An 18307-nucleotide genomic window follows, 5' to 3' on the forward strand; every position below is an offset into this window, starting at 1 on the left:
TCATCTTTTGTCACCTGGCATCAACTTCTTACTCCATAACATCCTCATGACATTTTTCACTTCTGCATTCCTCAGAGTATAAATCAGAGGGTTGAACAAAGGTGTCCCAATTGTATAAAACACAGCTATCATCTTATCCATGGAGAAGGTGGTAGCCGGGCGAGTGTATATAAATATGCAAGGACCAAAGAACAAGATGACCACGATGATGTGGGAGATGCAGGTGGAGAGGGCTTTTTTCCTCCCTTCAGCACTGTGGTTTCTCAGACAGTGCAAGATGAGGGCATAGGATAACACCAGCATGACAAAACTCACTGTACAGATGGCCCCGCTGTTGGACACCAAGAGGAAATTGGTCACATAGGTGTCTGCACAGGCAAGTTTCAACAAAGGCTGCAAGTCACAGAAGTAGTGATCAATTACATTGGGACCGCAGAAAGGCAGACTCAAGACTAGAAAAATCTGAGCTGATGAATGCACGCAGGACCCCAACCAGGTCAGGGACATTAGCACACCACAGACTTGATGACTCATGATGGTCGTGTAGTGTAGAGGCTTACAGATGGCCACATAGCGGTCAACAGCCATGAGGACAAGGATGAAGATCTCCAGGCAGCCAAAGAAATGGAATGTAAAGACTTGGATCATGCACTCACTGAAAGAGATAGTGGCATTCTTCAGAAGGGCATCAGCAATCATCCTAGGGGCTATGGAAGTAGAGTAGCAGGCATCATATACGGATAAGTGGAAAAGGAAGAAATACATTGGACTCCCAAGTGCCCTGCTGGTCTTGATGGTAACAATAATCAGCGAGTTACCCAACAAGGTCCCCAAGTAGAAAATCAAGAAAATGACAAACACTATTTTCTTCCTAACAGGATCTTGTGTCAACCCAAGCAGAACAAACTCAGTCACATTATTTTTCAGCTGCATGATTTCATGAAAGAGGAGAATACATGAATGCAAAATGATTAATCTGCAAAAGATAAGGAAATAATTCATAGGATGTTACATGATATTATGAAATATTGCTTTTGAAGGCCATTGTACCTGTGATTTCTTTATGACTCATGTTAACACTTTGTGTGATAATTTTTAATGGTCACTGGAAAGGTTTACTGTGAGTTTCAAATAAGCTTCTGAAAGTAATAATTTCCTATGATTTTCTTTTTAGAAAGCTTGCTACATTTGATATCATTATTGATTAAATTTTCCAATTTGTTGAATGTATAAAGAAATATGTCTTTGTAATTTTTTTCATTTGTTTGTCATTTTCAAAAATTTTATGGCACATGTCTTTCATGATATATCACTTGGGATTTAGGATATACATGACTGCCTATGGAGGTTCATGATATAAAATCACACTACACCTTTAACTCTGTTAAAAACATCATACATAAACACTCATGTATCACATCATTGCTATATATAGAGATATACAATCATATATGTGTATACATATATTTAATATGTTCTACCTCTTCCTTGAACTCTTATTCCAATTATTGCAGCTTGAGCAATGGAACAGGAAATATACCCTTTAAATAATCTGCTGTTATCATCTTGAATGTGAAATTTTGTATTAGACAAATACTAACAATCAGAAATAAACATTATTTCATATGCTATTATCTCATATATCCCAGTTTATCTTTTTTTCCAACATCTAAAAACACTATTTAGAATACTCAGAATTCCTGAAGTTGCGGTATTAAATGAAGGATGGTGGGTTATTACTCAAAAGTTAGTATTTTTCTCTTAAGTATCTTAGATCTGGAGTAATTTTGGGAGATGGCTGTGTGTCATCAGATGGTTGGTAAAGGATCCAATCATGGTTTTATTCCCAGGAGAGTTTGTATTGTTCAAGTATCTGAAAATTTGCGAGTCTCAGAAAAAAGCAAAGAAGGAGAAGCCAGAAGATGTACTTTTAAAAAGAAGCAATGCTGGTTTTCAATAGATACGGTCTTCACTTCTATTCTTCAAATGGATGTTACAAATTTAAAATGACTATATTTGTTAAAAATAAAGAGAGAATCTTTTGACGTGGGAGCTAGGAGAGAAGAGCTAAAAGAAAGGCAGGCAGGCAAAGCTGAAAAATGGATAAGGGTGAAACATTATCTAGTTAGCATTAGGCAGATTCTTCCATGCTTAAAGAGCTGTCTTACGGCAGAGGCCACAGGGAGAAGCATTGCTTAATTTAAGGAGGCTGTTTGTCCACTTCTCTCTGACTCAGTTGCCCTAGACGTCTATCTTTAGAGGAAATTCTACACTCACTTTATTTCTTTGCAGAACTTGCCATTCTTTGTGAAAAGTTTAACAGATTGTCCGAAGATTATTTATCACTCAATAGTCCAAGTAAAAGAGTATATAATCTACCCTCGTTGAGCTCCTCACTCTGTCCCCATGATTCCTGAATATCTGACCCACAGATACCTTAGAAAACAGCCGGTCTGGAGTCAAAAATTGCCCCCAAGGTGCTCATTATTCATGCCATATATATATATTTGTATATATATATATATATATATATATATTTGTATATATATCAATAAATTAATATTTCTTTTCTTTTCAAATCTTATTAGACATAGAACTGGTGCCTGGTGGAGGGGTCAGGGTAAATAAGACCAGATGTGGAAGAATACTGACAGGTACAAGTATTGATGAAAAGGAAATATTTCTACCCAATATTTCTCAGCAGTGATCATCCCACATAAATGGCACATTATCTTTCACCTTAATTATACTTTTCAGGCTCTTCATGGCCATGTTTCTTCCCAAAGTTTTCTGAGAATTAGGTATTCACCTTTTCAAATTAAACCTTTGAAATGTGGAAAGTGCCAATTAAAAACTTATGATGCTATTTGGGAGAATATAAGGAGTCATGATTGTACACTGTGATATACAATACTCTGTGCAACGTTGTCAAATGGAGATGGAAAATTTCCTATTCTCCCAAAGCTATGTGACGGTCACTGTCTCCATGAACCTTATGTCTTATTTCTAGGACTCCTAGCTCCTAGTGAGGGTTTATCTTGTCACACTACCTTACATCAACATTATGTATGAACTGTCTCACACTCTGCTGTCTCTAGAATTTGTAATGAAAACAATAACGCATGAAATACATTCCTCTATTATTTAATTACAATAATGAGTTTTAACATGTCAAGATTCATTGAGTTCATAACATCATTTTTCCTTGTTTATGTTCATTTATTTCTTATATTAACAGTAAATCTTAAAAAAAACAACTATTTCTTTTGCAGAGTTCTATGGTAAAAAGTGCATTCAAAATAGATATGGAAATATATTAGAAAATTGTGATGGCTAATATTTAATTACACCACTAGAGTAAAACATGGAAAATGTTTTTCACCTACCTGCTAGGGACAGTGAGTAAGTGTCGATTCTGACCATCCCTTTTGGTAGCAACCTTTTCACAGAGCAGTGAAAAAAATGCTCCTCTCTGAATTCCAGGGGGAACATTTTAAGAAATAATGACATAAGGTTTTGGCTTCATAGTGTTCTCCCTGAAGTTCTCCCCACTATGCTAGTCAGAAACATCTCATATGTAATAAACAGCTTTCATTTGACTATTTAGCTTATTAGGAAAACAAGTTAACTTTTCTCATGCCCTTTAATCACACATAAACAAGTATTTGGAATTCTTAGCTTCTTCACACTGAACAACCTTACCAGGGAAAAAGAGGAATAAAACAAATGAATGATAGAGAGAATAGGTTAAAAAAAAAAAAAAAAGACGAAAAAGAAGAAGAAGAAGAAAGAAAGAATAAAAATAGCTATTTTTGTAAATCCATGCCTGATTCATGTCAATGTATGACAAAAACCACTACAATATTGTAAAGTAATTAGCCTCCAACTAATACAAAGAAATGGGAAAAAAAGAAAAAAAAGAGGATGAGTTAAATAAATTATGGAATGTATAAAAAAATAGCTATCCATTAAAAAGAAAGTGGGTCACCCAGAAACAACTCTGCTCCCTGTTGGTACCTAAATTATCCTTCCTGGTGTTCTAGCTTAGCAGATCAGAAACGTGTGCTACAATATAGTCAAAGAAATGAAATATTTAGAGAGGATCATGGACTCAATGGACATGATAATAATGACACAGGGCATGAATTAAGTCTTTGAAGTAAAAATAAGCATAATCTAAACTAACCTTAGCTCTGACCTTTCTAGCTGCCTGATTTGAGGTAGGCACTCTACACTTCTACTTCTTAATGTGTAAAATAAGTATAAAAATGATAGTAGTAACTACAGAGACAGCAATTCCAAGGCAGGTTGTTAAGAAGTCCGGGGTCCCCAAGGAGGAGAAAGGGGTCTGGTGCTCTCAAGGAGAAAAGGACAAATGATTTTTTTCTATAGTCTTAGTCAATATAACAATGTATCTTGCTTGTTTCTCCTTAAGAAGAAATTTCTGATGAATCTTGATATTTTAAAATGTATATTATGGGAGTAATGTAAATTATGGGAGTTGGTCTGGTAATATCTTTCAGCTGTTAGTTCTAATCCTGTCACCTTAAAATGTAAATTGTGGGAGTGGGTTTAGTAAGATCTTTACAACCTTGAGACATCTTTTTGATTTATTGTAATAATCAACTGTAAAAGTACCTGACTTCCTTTTCTAAGACTAGCGAGGGGGGGCACTCTCCGTCCCCCTCCTGACGTCTGTGTCAGAAGCTTTCTCTGTCTCTTTTCATACTTTAATAAAACTCTGCTACACGAAAGCTCTTTAGGGATCAAGCCTGGTCCCCGGTCCTGAAGCTCAATCTTCTTCTTCAGAGATCACGAATCTGACACCATTCACCATAAGCTATCACCACATTATGTGCTCTTTTTTATTATTTTATTTTTTTTTCCAGTGGATTTTGTCATTCATTGATATGAATCAGCCATAGAGTTACACGTATTCCCCATCCCGATCCCCCCTCCCACCTCCCTCTCCACCCGACTCCTCTGGGTCTTCCCAGTGCACCAGGCCCGAGCACTTGACTCATACATCCTACCTGGGCTGGTGGTCTGTTTCACCATAGATAATATACATGCTGTTCTTTTGAAACATCCCACCCTCACCTTCTCCCACAGAATTCAGAAGTCTGTTCTGTACATCTGTGTCTCTTTTTCTGTTTTGCATATAGGGTTATCGTTACCATCTTTCTAAATTCCATATATATGTGTTAGTATGCTGTAATGTTCTTTATCTTTCTGGCTTACTTCACCCTGTGTAATGGGCTCCAGTTTCATCCATCTCATTAGAACTGATTAAAATTTATTTCTTTTTAATGGTTGAGTAATATTCCATGGTGGATATGTACCACAGCTTCCTTATCCATTCATCTGCTGATGGGCATCTAGGTTGCTTCCATGCCCTGGCTATTATAAACAGTGCTGCGATGAACACTGGGGTGCACGTGTCTCTTTCAGATCTGGATTCCTCAGTGTGTATGCCCAGAAGTGGTATTGCTGGGTCATATGTCAGTTCTATTTCCAGTTTTTTAAGAAATCTCCACACTGTTTTCCATAGTGGCTGTACTAGTTTGCATTCCCACCAACAGTGTAAGAGGGTTCGCTTTTCTCCACACCCTCTCCAGCATTTATTGTTTGTAGACTTTTGGTTAGCAGCCATCCTGACTGGCGTGTAATGGTACCTCATTGTGGTTTTGATTTGCATTTCTCTGATAATGAGTGATGTTGAGCATCTTTTCATGTGTTTGTTAGCCATCTGTATGTCTTCTTTGGAGAAATGTCTGTTTAGTTCTTTGGCCCGTTTTTTGATTGGGTCATTTATTTTTCTGGAATTGAGCTTCAGGAGTTGCTTGTATATTTTTGAGATTAATCCTTTTTCTGTTTCCTCATTTGCTATTATTTTCTTCCAATCTGAGGGCTATCTTTTCACCTTATTTATAGTTTCCTTTGTTGTGCAAAAGCTTTGAAGTTTCATTAGGTCCCATTTGTTTACTTTTGCTTGTATTTCCAATATTCTGGGAGGTGGGTCATAGAGGATCTTGCTATGATTTATGTCAGAGAGTACTTTGCCTGTGTTCTCCTCTAGGAGTTTTATAGTTTCTGGTCTTACATTTAGATCTTTAATCCATTTTGAGTTTATTTTTGTGTATGGTGTTAGAAAGTGTTCTAGTTTCATTCTTTTACAAGTGGTTGACCAGTTTTTCCAGCACCACATGTTAAAGAGGTTGTCTTTTTTCCATTGTATATCCTTGCCTCCTTTGTCAAAGATAAGGTGTCCATAGGTTCGTGGATTTATCTCTGGGCTTTCTATTCTGTTCCATTGATCTATATTTCTGTCTTTGTGCCAGTACCATACTGTCTTGATGACTGTGGCTTTGTAGTAGAGTCTGAAGTCAGGCAGGTTGATTCCTCCAGTTCCATTCTTCTTTCTCAAGATTTCTCTGGGGATTTGAGGTTTTTTGTATTTCCATACAAATTGTGAAATTATTTGTTCTAGTTCTGTGAAAAATACCGTTGGTAGCTTGATAGGGATTGCATTGAATCTATAGATTGCTTTGGGTAGAATAGCCATTTTGACAATATTGATACTTCCAATCCATGAACACGGTATGTTTCTCCATCTGTTTGTGTCCTCTTTGATTTCTTTCATCAGTGTTTTATAATTTTCTATGTATAGGTCTTTCGTTTCTTAGGTAGATGTACTCCTAAGTATTTTATTCTTTTCGTTGCAATGGTGAATGGTATTGTTTCCTTAATTTCTCTTTCTGTTTTTTCATTGTTAGTATATAGGAATGCAAGGGATTTCTGTGTGTTAATTTTATATCCTGCAACTTTACTATATTCATTGATTAGCTCTAGTAATTTTCTGGAAGAGTCTTTAGGGTTTTCTATGTAGAAGATCATGTCATTTGCAAACAGCGAGAGTTTCACTTCTTTTCCTATCTGGATTCCTTTTACTTCTATTTCTGCTCTGATTGCTGTGGCCAAAACTTCCAACACTATGTTGAATAGTAGTGGTGAGAGTGGGCATCCTTGTTCCTGATTTCAAAGGAAATGCTTTCAATTTTTCACCATTGAGGGTGATGCTTGCTGTGGGTTTGTCATATACAGCTTTTATTATGTTGAGGTATGTTCCTTCTATTCCTGCTTTCTGGAGAGTTTTAATCATAAATGAGTGTTGAATTTTGTCAAAGGCTTTCTCTGCATCTATTGACATAATCATATGGTTTTTATCTTTCAATTTGTTAATGTGGCATATTACGTTGATTGATTTGCAGATATTAAAGAATCCTTGCATTCCTGGGATAAAGCCCACTTGGTCATGGTGTATGATTTTTTTAATATGTTGTTGGATTCTGTTTGCTAGAATTTTGTTAAGGGTTTTTGTATCTATGTTCATCAGTGATAGTCGCCTGTAGTTTTCTTTTTTTGTGGCATCTTTGTCTGGTTTTGGAATTAGGGTGATGGTGGCCTCATAGAATGAGTTTGGAAGTTTACCTTCATCTGCAATTTTCTGGAAGAGTTTGAGTAAGATAGGTGTTAGCTCTTCTCTATATTTTTGGTTGAATTCAGCTGTGAAGCCATCTGGTCCTGGGCTTTTGTTTGCTGGAAGATTTTTGATTACAGTTTCAATTTCCTTGCTTGTGATGGTTTTGTTAAGTTCTTCTATTTCTTCCTGGTTCAGTTTTGGAAAGTTATACTTTTATAAGAATTTGTCCATTTCATCCAAGTTGTCCATTTTATTGGCATAGAGCTGCTGGTAGTACTCTCTTATACTATTTCAGTGTTGTCTGTTGTGTTCTCTCCATTTTCGTTTCTAATTTTGTTAATTTGGCTCTTCTCTCTTTGTTTCTTAATGAGTCATGCTAATGGTTTGTCAATTTTGTTTATTTTTTTAAAAAACCAGCTTTTACCTTTGTTTATTTTTGCTATGGTCTCTTTAGTTTCTTTTGCATTTATTTCTGCCCTAATTTTTAAGATTTCTTTCCTTCTGCTAATCCTGGGGTTCTTCATTTCTTCTTTCTCTAATTGCTTTAGGTGTAGAGTTAGGTTATTTATTTGGCTTTTTTCTTGTTTCTTGATGTAAGCCTGTAATGCTATGAACCTTCCCCTTAGCACTGCTTTTACAGTGTCCCATAGGTTTTGGGTTGTTGTGTTTTCATTTTCATTCATTTCTATACATATTTTGATTTCTTTTTTGATTTCTTCTATGATTTCTTGGTTATTCAAAAGCGTGTTATTTAGCGTCTATATGTTTGAATTTTTAACAATTTTTTTCCTGTAATTGAGATCTAATCTTACTGCACTGTGGTCAGAAAAGATATCTGGAATGATTTCAATTTTTTTGAATTTTCCAAGACCAGATTTATGGCCCAGGATGTGATCTATTCTGGAGAAGGTTCTGTGTGCGCTTGAGAAAAAGGTGAAGTTGATAGTTTTGGGGTGAAATGTCCTATAGATATCAATTAGGTCTAGCTGGTCCATTGTGTCATTTAAGGTTTGTGTTTCCTTGTTAATTTTCTGTTTAGTTGATCTATCCATAGTTGTGAGTGGGGTATTAAAGTCTCCCACTATTATTGTGTTACTATTAATTTCCTCTTTCATACTCGTTAGCGTTTGCCGTACATATTGCGGTGCTCCTGTGTTGGGTGCATATATATTTATAATTGATATATCTTCTTCTTGGATTGATCCTTTGATCATTATGTAGTGTCCTTCTTTGTCTCTTTTCACATCCTTTATTTGAAAGTCAATTTTATCTGATACGAGTATTGCGACTCCTGCTTTCTTTTGTTCTCCGCTGGCATGAAATATTTTTTTCAGTCCTTCACTTTTACTCTGTATGTGTCTCTGGTTTTGAGGTGGGTCTCTTGTAGACAGCATATATAGGGGTCTTATTTTTGTATCCATTCAGCCAATCTTTATCTTTTGGTTGGGGCATTCAACCCATTTACATTTAAGGTAATTATTGATAGGTGTGGTCCCGTTGCCATTTACTTTGTTGTTTTGGGTTCACTTTTATACAACCTTTCTGCATTTCCTGTCTAGAGAAGATCCTTTAGCATTTGTTGAACAGCTGGTTTGCTGGTGCTGAATTCTCTCAGCTTTTGCTTGTCTGTAAAGCTTTTGAATTCTCCTTCACATCTGAATGAGATCCTAGCTGGGTACAGTAATCTAGGTTGTAGGTTATTCTCTTTCTTTACTTTCAGTATGTCTTGCCATTCCCTTCTGGCCTGGAGGGTTTCTATTGATAGATCAGCTGTTATCCTTATAGGAATCCCTTTGTGTGTTATTTGTTGTTTCTCCCTTGCTGTTTTTAATATTTGTTATTTGTGTTTGATCTTTGTTAATTTGATTAATATGTGTCTTGGGGTGTTTCGCCTTGGGTTTATCCTGTTTGGGACTCTCTGGGTTTTTTGGACTTGGATGGCTATTTCCTTCCCCATTTTAGGGAAGTTTTCAGCTATTATCTCCTCGAGTATTTTCTCATGGCCTTTCTCTTTGTCTTCTTCTTCTGGGACTCCTATGATTCGAATGTTGGGCATTTCACATTGTCCTAGAGGTCCCTGAGGTTGTCCTCATTTCTTTTAATCCTTTTTTCTTTTTTCCTCTCTACTTCATTTTTTTCCACCATTTTATCTTCTACCTCACTTATCCTATCTTCTATCTCCGTTATTCTACTCTTGGTTCCCTCCAGAGTGTTTTTGATCTCATTTACTGCATTATTCATTTTTAATTGACTCTTTTTTTTATTTCTTCTAGGTCTTTATTAAACATTTCTTGCATCTTTTCAATCTTTGTCTCCAGGCTATTTATCTGTAACTTCATTTTGCTTTCAAGATTTTGGATCATTTTTTTTTATCATTATTCTAAATTCTTTTTCAGGTAGATTCCCTATCTCCTCCTCTTTTGTTTGACTTGTTAGGCCTTTCTCATGTTCTTTTACCTGTTGGGTATTTCTTTGCCTTTTCATCTTGTTAGATTGCTGTGTCTGGAGTGGGCTTTCTGTATTCTGGAGGTCTGTGGTTCCTTTTTATTGTGGAGGTTTTACCCAGTGGGTGGGGTTAGACGATTGGCTTGTCAAGGTTTCCTGGTTAGTGAAGCTTGCATCGGTGTTGTGGAGCGTGGAACTTGATTTCTTCTCTTTGGAGAGCAATGGAGTGCCCAGTAATGAGTTTTGAGATGGGTCTATGTGTTAGGTGTGACCTTGGGCAGCCTGTATGTTGACGTTCAGGGCTATGTTCCTGCGTTGCTGGAGAATTTGCGTGGTATGTCTTGCTCTAAAACTTATTGGCTCTTGGGTGATGGTTGGTTTCAGTGTAGGTATGGAGGCTTTTGGACGGTTTCTTATTACTTAAATTTCCATGTAGTCAGGAGTTTTCTGGTGTTCTCAGGTTTTGGGCTTAAGTCTCCTGCCTCTGGATTTCAGTTTTATTCTTCCTGTAGTCTGAGGACTTCTCCAACTATACAGCACTGATAATAAAACTTCTAGGTTAATGGTGAAAAGATTCTCCCCCGTTAAGGACACCCAGAGAGGTTCACAGAGTTACATGAAGAAGAGGAGAGGGAGGAGGGAGATAGAGATGAGCAGGAGGAGAAAAGGGGGGACTCAAGTGGAGAGAGACAGATCTACGAAGTTGTCTGATCCCAGAGTGTTCTCCGTAGCCCAGACACCCACAAAGATTCACAGAATTGGATTGGGAAGAGAACGGAAAAGAGGAAATAGAGGTGTTTTGAGGAAGAAAACAGAGAGTCAAGATTGGGAGAGAATAATCAACACACTCCGGAATAAAAATGGGAGCTGAATATTGGATTCTTAAATGTTCACAATTTATATCATATACTGAAAAACAAAAATTAAAAATCTAAAGTAGAGGTTAGACTCTTAAAATAGTATATTAAAAATAAAAACAAAAACACACACAAAAAATTTTAGAAATATATATGAAGTTCGGTTTAAAAATAGGGCTTCTCTTTTTTTTTTTTCTGTAAGGTTATAGTGTATTGAAAATGAAAATTTAGGAGTAGTAGAGGAGTACTAAAGGACTTTAAAAGAAATAAGAAAAAAAGAAAAATAGAAAATAGAAGAGAAGAAGAAAAAAGAAGAAAAGAAAAGAAAGAAAAAAATTGTTTTTCCTATTTAAAAAATCGTAAAAATCTATGAAAATGAAAGTTAAGGAGTAATGGGGAAGTAATAGGGAATTTTAAAGGAAAATAAAAGAGAAAAAAGAAAAAAGAAAAAAAAATTTTCTTACTTAGAAAAAAGAAAAATAAAAGTAAAAATACATCTAGGAATTTCTCTGGAGCGGTTGTGGTCAGTGTGGGTTTGGCTCAGTTTCAGAGAGCTCCTCGTTCCAGCTTACACTTCTTGATATCTACAGGCCCTTCTGGTGTAGTCGATGTTTTCTATGGGGATTTTAACCTGTTGCACTAGTCCCTTCCGAAGCGGTTCCCTTTGTTTATTTGGCTTCTGTTGCCGGTCTCTTCAGGGCCTCATTTCCGCCCTGACACAGGCGGGCGGAAGTGGATTCTTATTCAGGTAGCTAGTTCCGGCGCTGTGGGGAGGGGCTGGCGCTCCGGGGAGGGGCTGGCGCCGAGGGGATGGGCCGGCGCTCTGCGGAGGGGCTGGCGCTATTTTCTCCGTCTGCGCTGCTCAGGGTCCCGGCTGCTCTGTATGGAGTGCGCCCCATGCTGCGCGCGGTTCCAGCCCTCGGGTGATCCACAAACGCGCGGAACACAAAGCTGCGCCTGCGTTTTGTCCCCCCGCCGCCCGAGTGGCCCAGGCAGCCAGGCGCTTGACGGGCGCTCTCTCCCCGGGTGCGGCGCGCCTTCTGTCCTGCGCGATCCCAGCCTCAGTTTCCGCCCGCGCCAGTCGGGTGCGTGCGCCCTCTGCCCTCCGCGTCCCCAGCCCCAATCCCCGCCCGCACCGGCCGGGCGCGAGTACCGTGTCTCGCCGCGACCCTTCCGGCGGATGTCGACCATCCAGAATCTCGGGAGGTCTTTGATTAGAAGGTGAAGGCCGTTTGCAGTGTGGCAGGGGATGCGGTCCTTGGGGCCGAGCCTGCCCCCTTCCCCTCCCTCCTGCCTCCTGCCTCCGGCGGGGCTGGGCCGGTCCGCGGCCTGCGAGCTCTTCTCAGGACTTTCTCGGTCCCTTTGTTCTGCGAACGGCCGGCAGTGTGTTCGGGCCGGTTAATTTTCTCTCTCTCTTTTGCTCTCCCACAGTTCAAGCTGGGAACTCACAAAAGCTCCCTCTGATTGTCCTCGGGGCTCTCAGGCCCAGACCCTGCCCCAAGCAATGCGCCCACTCCTCTCCGTTCCGCCCCCACTTGATGGTGGCGGATGCGGGCGTCTGGGGTACTTTTCTGCTGGGAGTTGCTTTTAGGCTCGTAGTCTGTGGGTTTTATTTATTGTATCCCTCCCAGTCAGATTCAAACTCTGAGATTCAAACACTTCCCCCAGGCCCGCCAGTGCGGGGGTTTCCCGGTGTCTGGAAACGTCCTCTATTAAGACCCTTCCCAGGATGGATCTCCGTCCTTAGCTCTTTTTCTCACTTTTTATCTTTTATGTTTTGTCCTACCTCCTTTCGAAGACAATGGACTGCTTTTCTGGGCACCTGATGACCTCAGCTAGCGATCAGAAGTTGTTTTGTGAAGTTTGCTCTGCGTTCAGTTATTCTTTTGATGAATTTGTAGGCGAGAAAGTGGTCTCCCTGTCCTACTCCTCCGCCATCTTGGCTCCTCCCCCACCTTATGTGTTTTTAATGAAGGCTAAATGACAAAGTATCTTTCCTTTACAATTAGCTTTAGCTAATATTATTGCTATATTATTAGTACTATCTAATAAGATTGTTTCTCATCTGTTTTATGGATGAAATGATGCCACTTACATAGGTTGCAATCATACCATGCATACAGCAAGCATTAAAAGTATATTTATTATTATAAAGTTATATTTTAAAATACATTAATTGTATTACAGTAGCTTCTGTATCTTTTCATTACTTTCCCATGACCAATGCTCTGTTACACATTATGTCAATTATTATAAATAGTCTGACTCCAGTGATCCTTTGTGTTTTCCATCCCCCTATTTAAACTCAGTACACTTCATACAGATCACTCAAAGGTTGTTCCTAGAATAACATCCACATTCACTCTTTCTCAAATTTGTCTTCATCCTTATCCTCTCATATTCTGTTACCTTGCACGGTTCCCAAATTCCTAAGAATAACGGGAAAATCCCTTGGCTTTAAATTCATAGTCTTTACACCCATTTTCTACCTTTCATTTCAGGTTGACTGTAACTATATGTGAGATCTATTCAATCATATTAGATTCTGAGCATCTCACATGATGAAATGTGCTCAGACAGTCTCTTGCCTGTGTGTTCACAGAGTTCCTCATGTGTCTAACTCCTGCCCTTGAGATGATTTAAGAGATCAGAAACTTTTCTTCCTATATCAAAAGAAAAACTGAAAAGAATTTGGAACTCAATAGAATCAAGGCATTTATCTTTTTATTTAATGTAGAGACTTAGTGAACTCACAGTTGAGCTAATAAAAAAGTATTTTCTCAGTTAACTTAATTAGTCATAATGTAAGACACATGGAGAATAGGAACATGACTGAGTTTGTTCCCCTGGAGCCCACACAGAATCCAGAGATGCAGAAAATAAATTGTATTTGTTGTTTTCTGTCATCTAGGAAATGTAGGAAATGTGCTCATCATGGTAACCACCATAGTCAGTCCATTACCAAGTTCTTCCATGTACTTTTTCCTGGCCTATCTCTCTTTTATTGATACTTACTATTCCTCTGTGAATATTCCTAAACTGATCACAGATTCACTGCGTGAAAAGAAACCTTCCTATTCAATGGATGCCTAATCCAAATCTTTGGGGGACATTTCTTTGGAGGTACTGAAGTCGTCCTGCTTATGAGATGGCCTATGATCATGATGTGGCCATTTGCAAACCCTTGCACTATACAAATCTCATGAACTGGCAGGTGTGTGGGCTAATTGGAGTGACATAAGTCTGAGGTTTTCTTCATGGAATCATACAGATCTTCTTCATCCTCAGATTACCCATCTGTGGCCCTAATGTCATAGACCACTTTTTGTGTGATCTGAACCCTTTGCTCGACATTGCCTGCACTGATACTCACACTCTAGGGTTCTTTGTTGTTGCCAACAGTGGATTCCTCTGTCTGTTAAACTTCCTCCTCTTGATGGCCTCCTATGTGGTCATTCTGCGCTCCCTAAGGAACCAGTTTGGAGGCGAGGAGCTAGGCACTCTCCATTTGTGTCTCCCAAATCACAGTTGTTATCATATCCTTTGTACCCTGCACATTTGTCTACCTGAGACCACCAGTTACTTTACCTATTGATAAAGCAGTTGTTATATTCTGCATTTTAGTAACTTCCATGTTAACGCCCTTCATCTATACCTTGAGAAATGCCCATATGAAAAATACCATTAGGGATGTGTATTAAAAAAAAAAAAAAAAAGATGCATGAAGCACACCATGGATTCCATTGATGCAGATGTCAAAAGTGCATTACTGATGTTTCCATCAAAGAATATCTACGAGATAGAAGAAAAATAGATAGCCAGTATATCTCATAGATTCTGCAAGGAGAGAAGAAATTGGTGCAAGAAAAGTGAGGAAAATTTGGATATCTCCACTTCCTGATCTTAAAACTTACTGTAAAGCCGCAATTATCAAAACAGTGTGGTACTGGCATAAAGACAGACATATAGAGCAGTAGAAAAGAGAGCCAGCAATATACCATCACACGAATGGCTAAATCATTTTTTACAATTTTGTAAACATCATCCAAAGGCAAAAGAGGCTTTCAACAAATTTTCTTGGCAAAACTAGATGTCTATGTGTAAAAGAATGTAGGTAGACCCTTAGCTTACATCATATCAAAATATACTCAAATGAATCAAAAACCTTAACATAAGAGCTAAAATCTTGAAACATTTAGAAAAAATAGAGAGGAAAAGATTCAGGCCACTAAAGTAGGCAATGATTTTTTTTTTTTTAATGACACCAAAAACAAAGGCAGAAGAAGAAAACGTAGGTAAATAGGACTGTATCATAATTTAAAACTTCTATGTATCAAAGGATGCAATCAACAGAGAGAAAAGGCAACCCACAAAATGGAAGGGAACAAAGACATATCTGATAAGGAGTTCATATCCAGAATATATAAGGAATTTCTACAAATGTGTGACTAATAACAACCCAATTAATAAATGGACAAATAAGTTGAAAGGAACTTTTATTCCAAATTTGTATAACCATGTTCTTTACAGTATTATTCAAAAGAATCAGATGTTTAAGTAACCAAAGTATCTATTTCTTCATGAATAAATAAACAGTATGTGGTATGCAGTCAATAGGATATTAGTCAACATTTAAAAAGGAGCAAGTGTATGACTCATGGTACAACACAGGTAGATTATGAGGATGTGTTAAGTAAGTTATTTATTTCTCATAAACTTTATCTTCTCTAATAGGTTTATATTTACAGGTGAAGTGAGGTGAAAGTCAGTGAGTTGTGTCTGACTCTGCGACCCCATGGAATGTATAGTCAATGGAATTTTCCAGGCCAAAAAACTGGATTGGGTAGCCGTTCCCTTCTTTAGGGGATCTTCCCAACCCAGGGATCAAACCCAAGTCTCCCACATTGCAGGCAGATTCATTACTGTCTGAGCCACTAGAGGAACTCATATTTATAGGTAGTTTTGTAAAAACATACAGTTTTCATACACCTCACATTCAATTTCCCCTTTATCAGATTATATTATTACAGTACGTATGTCACAGCTAAGTAATGACCATATCACATATTTTCACTAAAATCCATACTTTCATTTGACTCCTTTTTTACTAATGCCATTGCTTCTCCTCCAGAATGTGATCCAAGCAACCACATTATATACACTTTTCGTTTTTTCCAGCTCCTCCAGACAGCAATGATTTCTCTGACTTTTCTTGAGTGACCTAGACCTTGATAGCTTTGAAGAGGACTAGTTAGACACTTTGCCTTAAAACTCTTCCTGGGGATTTGTCTGATATTTTACTCACAATTAGACCAAGGTTATAGGTCATTGGAGAACCAACCACAGAGATAAAGTGCTATTTTCATCATACTATATCAGTGGGTAAGTACTCTCAGTGTGATTTATCACTGGGCTCTTAATTCTGACCACCTACCTGAGGCACCATCTGTCATAATTGCTCCCACCGACCCTCCCCCCCCCCCATAAATTTACAGTTTTCCCTCATTCCGCACTGCGTTCTTTGGAAAGAAGTCACTTAAGTGTGTGCACAACTCACACTGACGTGGTGGAGAATTTGAGGGCAGAATGTCTATATAAATTATTTGGAATTCTTCTATTTTCCCCTAATTGTTTAGTTATTTATTCAGTTATTTGCATCATTATGGCTCGCAGATATTTATTTTGTACTTTCAGGTATACCTCAGTTTTATGTTCTTTGTTTTCTTGCTGACCTTTTTCCTTGCACTGGGCATTGGGGGGATTCTTGTTTGGCCCCTGTGTCCCTTTGAATTATCTTCATCAGTGTGTGTGAAGGGAGGGGGCACTTAAGGGGATGGTCTTCTCCAGAATTCTATACTTTGCATCATCCACAGGTAAATACTCCAACAGGGAAGGCAAAAGAGATACACTTGCCCAGTCAAAATCTTATATGGAGTGGATTTCAGAAAGTGTGGGGTGAATCTGGAATCATGTCTGTCTTCTGAGATGCAGGTGAGGACATAAGTCTTCTCATGAGGTCAAAGAATCCTTGGCTCCAGATAAACAGAATTTTAGGATTACTTATTTGTTTCTCAGCCGAGTAAACAGTGTTCTAATTTTCCTTGGGCTAAAAGAGGGCAACTGAACATCCTAGCCTCTGCATGAACTCTCACAGAGCTAACATGACTTTTATTGAAGAGTAACAGTTTTTATGATACTTAGAGAAAGGGATTCTGATTAACAACACTGTGAGTGTCTAACACATACACCCCAGCTACGGAGAAATAGAAAGCTTAGAACATTTCTAGGTGTGTTTTGCACTCTAAAGTCAGATGATAGAAATAAAGGACTTGCATAGCAACTTCTGACGAAAATGAGCCCTGCTTGGTAGGAGTCCTGGAACTGAGGATGCGGGAGATCAACAAATAGAAATAATACCTTCTTGTGAGTTTCAGGATATATTCCATAGATACGATAGTTCGCGGTGGATGTATTAGAATGCAGACTTCCCTTTTCCTCAATGGCATCTATGCATAGTGAAGTGAGAAACACGCTAAACTGTAATTACAGAAGGTTTCCTTAATGCTCCATTCATTCAACAGACATTGGTCAAGCACCTACTGTTGGCTAGGGGCTCACATTCAGTAGTTTATGGATAAAAACTCTGATCCTTGTTGCTTCCTTCCAACTAGTGCCATTTGTATACATGCAATTTTAATATATGTATATCTATATGTCTACATAGTTATACAGATATAAATGTGTTATGTGAATGATTCACATGTGGCTACTATTATGTGTGTGTATATATATATATACACATATATATGTATGTATACATTCATAAATATAGATGAGGAATATTTATATAATATTCTTCATATATATAAACAGCAAACAATTTTTTATTTGATTGTCGAAGTCTTGACAAGAGTATACTTGGAAAACACCTAATTAGACCAAGTACACCTTTAGTTAAATGTAGCTGCTGCTGTCTGATGTGATTACAAAGCGTTTAGTTCTGTAACTACCTCTGTTCTTGCCTCAGCATCTTACTCATGCTCTCAAGTCTTATATTCTCTCCAAAATATCACTGTCCCTCCACCTAAATCAGAAGACAATTGTTATTGTCTTCTCAAGGATGTGCAATTGTTAATAATAGTCCATCAACTAATACGAGGTTTCAGAAAACAATAATTTTTTTTAGTAAAATAAGTCTGATTTTTGTGAGAAGAGTCAGAGTCTTGGGCATTCAATAGAGATTTATTGAATAAATTTTTTCAACATCAGAATAAGAAATCATTGCAGCTTCACACTTTCTAGAATAAATCTGGTTAAAAGAAATATTGTTTAGTACAACACATGATAATGATGTATTTCAAATTTACCAAAGAGTACATCTTAACAATTAGGCATGGCTCATGTAGCTGATGCCAGCAAATGTTTCTTCACACGGAGAATACAAATCTATGCTCTTGCTGACATCCTTCTAAATATGCATTGTTAATATATGAGTATATGCATGTAATATGTATTATCCTAT

General features: G+C 37.9%; 1 protein-coding gene across 1 annotated transcript; it reads right to left on the minus strand.

The window, feature by feature from the left end:
• Window positions 1-933, minus strand: LOC136174929 (olfactory receptor 4C16-like). Its single transcript, XM_065945195.1, has one exon. The coding sequence runs from the start codon at window positions 931-933 to the stop codon at window positions 1-3; it is 933 nt and encodes a 310-aa protein (XP_065801267.1).
• Window positions 934-18307: the final 17374 nt, after the last annotated feature.

This window comes from Muntiacus reevesi, chromosome 9 (assembly GCF_963930625.1).
Source record: "Muntiacus reevesi chromosome 9, mMunRee1.1, whole genome shotgun sequence".
Lineage (NCBI taxonomy): Eukaryota > Metazoa > Chordata > Mammalia > Artiodactyla > Cervidae > Muntiacus > Muntiacus reevesi.

What these genes read in the sequence shown, in the direction of transcription:
- LOC136174929 (XM_065945195.1), bottom strand. Translation starts at nt 933, where the DNA reads ATGCAGCTGAAAAATAATGTGACTGAGTTTGTTCTGCTTGGGTTGACA.